The sequence below is a fragment of the Atta colombica genome, unplaced genomic scaffold (assembly GCF_001594045.1).
Source record: "Atta colombica isolate Treedump-2 unplaced genomic scaffold, Acol1.0 scaffold126, whole genome shotgun sequence".
Lineage (NCBI taxonomy): Eukaryota > Metazoa > Arthropoda > Insecta > Hymenoptera > Formicidae > Atta > Atta colombica.
Genome location: NW_017259213.1, coordinates 4,727,779 through 4,737,490, shown reverse-complemented (window position 1 = coordinate 4,737,490; position 9,712 = coordinate 4,727,779). Strand labels below are relative to the sequence as shown.

General features: G+C 32.6%; 1 protein-coding gene across 1 annotated transcript; it reads left to right on the top strand.

Annotated features, from left to right (window-relative positions):
* The first annotated feature begins 1,911 nt into the window (after positions 1–1,911).
* LOC108695117 (histone H1-III-like) lies at positions 1,912–2,774 on the top strand. The gene has a single exon (XM_018204876.1). It carries the CDS (start codon positions 1,992–1,994, stop codon positions 2,673–2,675), a length of 684 nt encoding a protein of 227 aa, XP_018060365.1. The 5' UTR covers positions 1,912–1,991; the 3' UTR covers positions 2,676–2,774.
* Positions 2,775–9,712: the final 6,938 nt, after the last annotated feature.

Sequence of the window (9,712 nt, the reverse complement as noted above, 5' to 3'; positions counted from 1 at the left end):
GAAATATTCATATTTTATCTTTATTATATGCTTCTGCTTTTAAATATGATAAATATTGAATGTTTTTCATTGGATTGTTTTTTGATGACAAAAATCGACATAAGTTCTATTTTTTTTAATATTCAAAAAGTGACAAAGATAGAACAATACTTGTGTTGACTTGTGTCACAAAATTAATGAAAGCACCCGTAATATATTCGAAATGTAATTGAAAGTTTGTAAAAACCAAATGTCAATATTTTGTACACACACATATTTTCATAAATTATGCAAATCATCATGTAGATATGTTTGAATATAATAATTCTATTAATAATAAAAAAAATTATAGATACGAATAATATACATATATTATATACTAGTTGTAAAATGTTAATTATTACAAAAATGTTAATTATAAGTGTTAAAATCACTAGTTCTAAAATGTTAATTACTTTAGAAAGTTTCACAAAATGCATTATAAGATAAGGAAAATCTAATAGCGCGTTTCAAAAATATAAAACAAAAATATAAAGACGTAATAACGATTGTTCGAGAAAAAAATGCAAGAAATTAAGTAATATATTTTAATCTATGTTTAAAACAAATTTTCCTATCTAAATTCTATAACAAAGTTTGTATTCTTCATAAACAAATATAAACAACCGAGCGTTTCAATTCGATCGAGTGTCTCTTATATGAATACGGTTCTTTTGAAATATAGATAACATTGTAAAAAATATATGTAATTTGTATTTGGAGTAATTAATTTTTTGTGTATAAAAACTCAACAAAGGTATATACAAAACATGAAAATATGCCTATTATACTATTTTGAACTGTTGTAAGTAACTGTTGTGTACAGGGAGACTTAATCAGCGCACTGCGAAAAAGAATCCTTAAGTCGTTACAAACACAGATTCGACATAAAAAATTATTCTATAAATTTCCAAAAACGAAAACTTGAGTACATCATCGATTTCTGTTCCAAGATGCAAAAGCATTCGTATCATCTGTACAACTTTATTACTTAGAAATATTATTAGGTTACGGCACAGTTTTTATGTTTCCTTGGTCGTATAGTTCGCAAATCAGAAATGAATTATATCAAATTGCACTTGAATTTTGCAAATTTCAAGACAATGACCATGCAACGACAATTTAATATTTTTTAAAGAGTATTTTTCGTCTACATAAGTCTCTATATGTTATTTCGTTATCTCTTGTTATATGATTCATTATAACAGTAAGATTTAACTGCATAGGGGCAATCGGCGTGTTATAGGAAGCCGTTTTCGCGTATATACAATATTCTTCGAACGAAATTATCGATTATGCATATAATATTGCAACCCAATTATATTTACGCTTCTCTCGATCGATAATGGCATTTTACACTATTCAGTAAAATTGTCTGCAAATGTACTTTGTAATCGGTATTCACTTTGTGTTGCGCTAACGCTTGTATTCTGCCACCCGTGAAACTTGGAATATTCAGCGCGTATTTGGTGCCTCGCTCGGGATAAACACTTGCGGTCGGTTAGCACAGCTATCACGACGTTTTATGAGCCGCATAAATGAGCCGTGCATTAATAATTATATTGTTTATTAACTTATTTCTCGAATTGAATCGAGCTCCGCGAATGACCCGAGTGCTCGCATCGCATGGAACCGCGTAAAAATCGATGTCAGTCGCGTGGAGGGCCGTTAAAATGTATATCAAATGAAACTAGCTACTTGCTTCTACAATTCTGAGCCGCGAACTAATGACCTTAATTATGTAAAATATTGTTTAAACAACGAACAATTACCGGGCGCTCTTTCATTCCCAGCTGCTTGTTACCTGCAACATTGGGAGGGCCTCTCTCCGTGGTCCGCGCTCACAGTACAAGTAGCGCGTTGAGCGAGCTGTTTGACAATGTTCGAGAATAGCGTCATCTGTGAGCGTCTAGTACGAAAGTTTATATTTGTACTTTGTCGTTGAGCATTGGCATTTCTCTCATCGCATCGCAATGGAAGATAAGAGCGCATCTGGTAATGCTGCAGCTACGGAAAACTCAGCCGCTGCAGCGCCTGCGAAGAAGAGCGCGAAATCTAAACCAAAGACACAGCGCCCTAAGTCGAATCATCCGCCGACTTCGGAGATGGTCACATCTGCCATCAAGGAACTGAAAGATCGCAAGGGTTCATCCGTGCAGGCAATCAAGAAGTACATCGCTTCCACTTACAAAGTCGACGGAGAGAAATTTGCTCCCTTCATCAAACGGTACCTTCGAGCAGCAGTTACGTCCGGTGCGGTGGTGCAAACCAAAGGAAAAGGTGCATCAGGCTCATTTAAACTCTCGACCACCAAGCCCTCTTCCAAGGGTAAGGTGAAGCGTGTTGCGCAGAAACCTAGCTCTGACGTAAAGAAGACTACCGGAAAGAAGGTTGCAAAGAAAGCGCCTGCAGCTAAAAAGGCCGCCGAAACTAAGAAGACAACGGCTGAGAAGAAGCCGGCATCTCCAAAGAAGACTGCCAAAACTGCAGCAACAAAGAAGGTCGAAGCCGCGGCAAAACAAAAGGCTGCTGCTCAAACCAAGAATCTGTCGAAGACCAAGAAAGCTACCAAAGCTCCAGCGGCAAAAACCAAGACTCCCAAGCCAAAAACGACTAAGGCAGCAGCGACGAAATCTGGAAAAGCAGCAAAAAAATAATTTTAATTCCGCTAATCCAAAACTGATAACAAAACTGGCCCTTTTCAGGGCCCCAAATCGTCATACGGTGGAAAATCTGCTCGCAATAATGAATTTCCTTTCCCCAAAATCATTTGAAAAAAAAAAAAATATTTTGCAATTAGATATTTATTAAAATATTAACATAAATTAATTTATTAATATATTAACAAAAAATATAATTAGTTATATTAATCGTAATTTTTTTTAGCAAATGATATATTTAATTAGTTTTCATAATAAAACTCCTAGTTTTGCTGTTTTTATTCATACTTAAATGTTTAAATTAAGCATTTACTAAGCATAAAATTTTACGCTATTTTTAATCGTCGCTTACTAGTAGAGCGGTTAATGATAAACGAGTAGTAGACCCCCTCAAATTATATTTAAAATTTGCTCCCTTCTGATTAGAAAAATCTGATTTTTTCTGATTAGAAAAATCTGATTTTTTCTGATTAGAAAAATCTGATTTTTTTCTGATTAGAAAAATCTAGTTTCCTATTTTTTAAGAACAGATCTTGTTTACACTATGAAAATAATATCAACACAATAAGTAAGGATAGCACGCTTCTACAATATTTTATGACGGAGATAGATTTGTACGAAAATGAAAATGCAAAAGAAATATGCCACGTGCAACTCAGTATTTTTTCTCAAGGGATCGCGCAATAGGGAATAGCTTCGCGAGATTCCAGATTTATTTTTCCAAGGTTTTAAGAATTCGAATATAAGATTTTTAATGTATTTCTTAATATATATTTTTTATAGGCTAGGTTAAAATCACGAAGTCGAGATAGTGATCAGAAAATATTCACGTAGATCATGAAAATATTCACGTATTATTTTTCTAAAGACGCAGTTTATGCGTGATCATATCTTTCTTTTTTCTTATGGTGCTGGAGCCCGAACTTCTATTGTACATTCTAAAAACATGGAGAAATTATTTGACCATCATTTAAGATTACGTGGCCCTTCATATAGACAGTTTAGGTTAGCTAATTCAAATATTGAGATCTCTTCAATTAATTATCTTCTTGTTACCTTCATGGATCAAGGATAATATTCATGATATAAACGCGAAAAGTTTAGTTAAACCTAATTTAGGTCATATTGCAATAGAATCGATATATCTTATTCTATTTACTACGTCGCATTTCTTTCCATTTCATTCAGTTGATGTTTCTGAAAAATTCATGTTCCAAACTTTGACGAGCAACGCCGTAATACGACACAGAGATGATTAATAAACCTTCATGAATTGAAATAGCTTCTAAAATATTTTTAATAATCAATTTACATTTCTAAAACCGAGCTGTATATTGTATGTATTATATACTAAGCGTCTTATGTTTAATATCTCATCAACACGTAAACTCGTCGGTAAACTCGTTTTTTATTTATATACATCAGTAGCCAGTATATTTTTTTAATCAAGGACGAAAAATATAAAATGACAAATAGGAGAAAATATATTTAATTAGATTCAGGTTAGTAATATTAATATAAATGCAAATAATGTCAGGAAACGATTGTCAAATTCAATGAAAGTGTCTTTGAATAACAAACTTATTATTTATCGTCACAGATGGCACGAATGTCCTAGCATTGCTTCAACTTCTTTATAATTCACAATTTTCCCGCACATAGGATGGAGCGCTGCCAAGCAGGTTTTACATCGGTAAGGTAAATTGAGAAAGAATTTTTAGTGGGTAACTTTATCGACATACATCAATGGACCGACCGCAGACCGACTGAACCAGCATCCGAAATAATATATCTAACAAGAATAATCAAGACAGATGACACGATATATTCAATGTTGTAGGCATTTATCATATTGTATTTACAAAAAGAAAGTTAAATCAGCTAGATTATTGATAGTAAGAGTTAATTGATAATTAATTATTTAGTTTAAATGTCTTGGATTTTAAGATTTGTTTAAATAATAAAAATAATACATAATAAATAATAAAATAAATAATAAAAAAGTTAATTAATTTTTTTAAGTTTTAGAATATTTTTGTGGGATTCATTTTGTTCTTCGCGCGTCTATTTTCTTTTGCTATATTTCATAAATTGTAAGTTGGGACGAACACGAGTGAAACGCATTTCAAGGAGACTAACTAACTATAATAAATGTCATATGTGGCATAAGCAAGATGATTAATAAATTAACACCAAAGTTACACGGTGATGACATTTTTAAAGTCTGTGAAGTCAGAAATTTGAGGATATAGATTATCTTCGGGGGAATTTATTCGTGCGCACGTCGTCGGAATTGTATAATATATTGAAAAGAGATACGCTGAGTGGACGGTGCGCTATTCCAATTACCACGCACATCATCAGCAAGCGAACGAAGCCTCGTCCGAAGGTCATCTTTGTGCAAGAGCGATGAACCTCGTACGCGTTGCTCTCGTCAAAAGTGAGCATTTGCGCTGAGCGCCAATTAAATCGCTCGGATCGTTTATCGTGAGATGCGCTCTCACGTTTTACGAAGTTTTAACGCGTGACTTATCAGTTGAATTATTTAATTAAATAGATAATTAACATTTTATACGAGGCGTATACGAGAGAGATTTTTTTTCGTCTTTCTTTGTAAATTTTTTCTGCATTCGTATAATCTTACTCGTGTTATTTTACCAGATGATAATTATAATTTACACGTAAATATGTATACGTAAATATGTATTATGTCTTTTATGCGAATTATGTTCTCTCTCTCTCTCTCTCTCTCTCTCTCTCTCTCTCTCTCATATAATATACATATGGATATATGAAGGAGGGAATGTAAAATCTTGCTACAAATAAGTCATCGTTTCTCTTTTTAATTTTTTTGCATCTTTGATAGGCTTGACAAATGAATGAAAAAAAAAAATTATTTCGACATCCTGACACTGAAAATATCTGGTTGAAAATGGATGAATCAGAAGATTCTGATTACATCACAATCAAAATTCCTGTTATTTTTAGAATTTAATTGATTTAACTAGAAAATTCTGCTTCGTTTATTTTCAAGAGAATCCAATTAATCGAACTAGATTTTTTTTTTCAATGTATGGACGATTTTTAGAAACATTGCGAAGAAGTTTTTTTCTATTAAATAATATTCTTAATACATCGAGGTGAGGAGACGTAGTTAGGAACTGATGATTATTCAGTCTTAAATTCAAACCTTTAATACAAATTGAATATTATGTATATAAAAATGTAATATTCACAAGAAATCCTGTTTTAGGAATGGTTCTAATAATGATCACATAAGATTTTGACATGAACATATCCGAAGGCCGCATAGAATCCTTGACCGCAATTTTAAGCGAAAAACAAATTTTTTGCTTCTTGCAACACTATCTTTTCATCTCTCATCATTGCGCTTCTTTTTTTCTATAGAAAATAATCGCAAATTTTCTGTATAGAAAAAATCGAATGAAGCTTCGCGTTAGTTACCTATCAAAACTATTGAAAACTCTATCTCTGTGTTTGTTCACATTGCTCATTTGTTGAAACAACGATATAATTAAAAAATTGTTATCTTTTATTATTTATATTTTAAAGAACAGTCCTTTGAAATTCTTCATCCTAGATCGACATAATTGAGTTGCTAAAACTCACAAGAAAGCAATTGCGTCATTATTGCTACATTTTGTCAATTATTTTGCTTTAACAATATCTCATCTTAGTTATTGTTATTAAATACTTTTAGTGAAAAAACTTAATACTTTCATTCTTGTACAATCAATTGTTATAAATAAATTTGCACTTAAAAATAATATTACAAACTTTCAATGATTAAAAACATTAGAGTCCAACTGAAACTTTTACCGAAACTAAAAACGAACATTCATTACGTGTTAGTTTTGATTGAAACCATATAGCTCTTTTTCATAAATATTAATTTTAATATTGTATAATTTTAATGTGTAATTGTTTCAATAATTAAATTATGATGTTTATGAAGAAATATCTATACTCTTTGGCTCAAAATTGACACACAACCGAAATTTCTGTTTTCGATTTCGAAAATTTCCGAAATTTAATTAATATTTCAATAAATTATGATATTTATAAAGAAAAAATATATGATATATAGGCATATCTGTACATATGGCCTTTGTAGGATTTCTATTCTTTAATTATTGTTTCAGTTTCGAATGAAATTGACATGTAGTCGAGTGTTTCGGTCGGACTTTAAAAATCAAACTCATTTTCTGAAAAACTTGATTTTTTTTTTAGCTAGATATGTCGTTGCTTAGATAAATAAACGATATGCATTCCTTGCCAGCTGGTAGATTCTTTGTTCGCGCGTTCGTTGAGCAACAAGTATGGAAACGAGAGACGCGAGCGGCGGGAAACTTGTCAATGCCATCGGGTTGATGTGTGTAAGCGTATGCGTCTTTATGCAGTTCTGCAGTACAACGGTGTGGACGTGGCGTTCACAGCAATCGTTCATATGTAGTAATCGGGCGAGTTTAACGCGGTCGATCCCGTCATGGTATTACACCGGCGCGGCGCCGCCGCCGATCTCCAAAGAGCCGAAAGAAAGGGAAAGTCCGTCGTAGACCGGCCGCAAACTTTAGCGCTCTCAGTTCACAGAAAGCGAGCGTGCGCCCGCTCGCGTCGCGCGAGTTATCTCGTCCTCCGTACAACGCGCGGGCGTAAAAGTATAACGACGGAGTCGTTATACTTTTTTTAAAAAACGAAAAAAAAAAGGACGAAAAAGCGCAGTGTGCGTGCGTGCGCGTGTACGTATACCAACTTGCGAACTTCGGAATCGTATCGGCGGCATTCCTTCAGCACGTGTCCGCGTCGTGACGTTCATCTTGAATGCACTTCGGTGCACGCGCTGGCGGAAGGATAAGGGCGCAGGTCTTGCTTGATGCGATGCGATCTGCCGCAACGCGGAGCTTGGAAGTTATCGGGATAGCGGAAGGTAGAGTGGAGGATGTGCAATCGCGATCTATTTATTTGGGACGCATATCTAGGATGCGTTCGGAGAGACGCTATTAGCACCATTTATGTTATTCTACTTTCATCATTTATTGGATGTAAAAGGATATGGATGTAAGGATAAAATGACACAAATAACGCTAATCGTGTGTCACCAAACGCACTCTCTAATCGTTGACCGATTTATCAGTCAAAAACTTATGTTAAATAAATTCTTATGTAAAAACTTATGTTAAAAAAATTATGTTAAATAAATTTAAAAAAAAGAAGGAAAGAGATTAGAGTTAAATAAGATTAAATTTGGCAATGTGATTGAACGGCTTTACCTAGATTCGTTTCTAGATGCGTAGAATTTATAACTTACTTCAATTTGCTTACAATTTAAAAATTATTTCTCACGCATTATCGCAAGTAAACACAAATCTATTACTTTGTCACTTGGTCAATTTGATAATCTGTAAAAATTGTAATGGTTTCTTTTAAAGTTTCGCTAAAATATCTACATTCATTTCTTACTAGACTAGGTAGACTAGGAGCAAGTAAAAGGTAATTGACGTAAGCGCTTTACGGTCGGTATAATAAGAGTATTACGTCGTTGATACAACATTTATAAACGTGGTTCTTCGCACGAAGCAATTTACGGTATATATATATTGACGTTTTATTATTTTTTTGGTTGGTTTAATTAATGTCACATAAAGAATAACAGATAATAATTAATGATATATACATTTCTTTTTTATTTGATTGCTTGTCGGGAAAAGTAGCAGGTGGACGAAATGTGCACAATTACTTGCTCAAGTCTTAATAGACGCTCCAGTTTAAAAAGATGTTTACGTAATTCGTAATTGACTGAGTCGGCGCAAAATACAGATCGCTTATCTTATTACGCTTGATCATTGACATTACATCGCGTATTTAGATTGCGTTACACGATGACGTCGTGTTGAATGCTAGTATTATATAGCTCTTATGCAATTGTGAAAATTTCACTTTTCTCGATGCAATATGTCTGCATGCGAGCGACCATGCTTCTCGCGATATTACATGTATATTACGGAGATTGAAATAATTTTTTGTAAACATTTTCCCATTCTCTTTTTCTCTTCTCCTCTCTCTCTCTCTCTCTCTCTCTCTCTCTCTCTCTTTCTCTCTCTCTCTTTCTCCGTCTCTTTTTTCCTCCTTTCGACATAGTTCTTTCTTCTTTGACTTGGCATTGCTTCACAAGCTTGCCCAACAATTTTATCGAGATAAATCTATTAACTTCAACACAGGAACATTCGCATTTAGTTTCGACAGAACGAGTAAAGCAAAAAAGATAGAGAGAGATAGGCCATGATTTTGGAAGAGGAAAGAGCATATCTTTCTCACGAATTCACGTGACATTAAATTTATTATAAATTTATTATAGATGATATGATAACTTTTTAAACATCGCATTCTCTATTATCAATTTATCTACTTATTGTTAGCTGCGTATTTTTAATTGATAAAACTAAAAAAAAAAGCTAAAAAAATCAGTACACTCTGAAAAAATGTTTATTAAATGTTTTAATAAATATTTGTTGGAATAGTATTAACTAAATATTTACTGAATATAAATGTAAACATATATTTATTTATACCGGTAAGAACCGATAATTTGATTTAATCATCATTTTTTATTAAATTAATATTTATTACTGTAATATTCAGTCAGTTCTAATGAAAAAAAAAACGTATTAAGATTTAGTAATTTTTTAAATATAAATTTTCTTATTATTTCTTAAAAAAGAATTTAGAACAAGTTATTATTTTAAATGTTAAATAATTTTAACACCATTATGTAATTATTTTGAGTAACTCGCAAAACTGTTGCATAATTAGCAATTGAAGTAGTGCATATTAGTGACTGACGTAACATTCGGTACATCATTTTTTGCCACATTGACTAGATAATTCAGCAATAAATATGAGGTAACATTTGCATTTTAATTTGACAAATATATTGAGAGATAATTCAAATTAATTACTACTTCAGTACGAAAACATCAATTATATAACCGTTAATTATGTGTTTACGTTCAAAT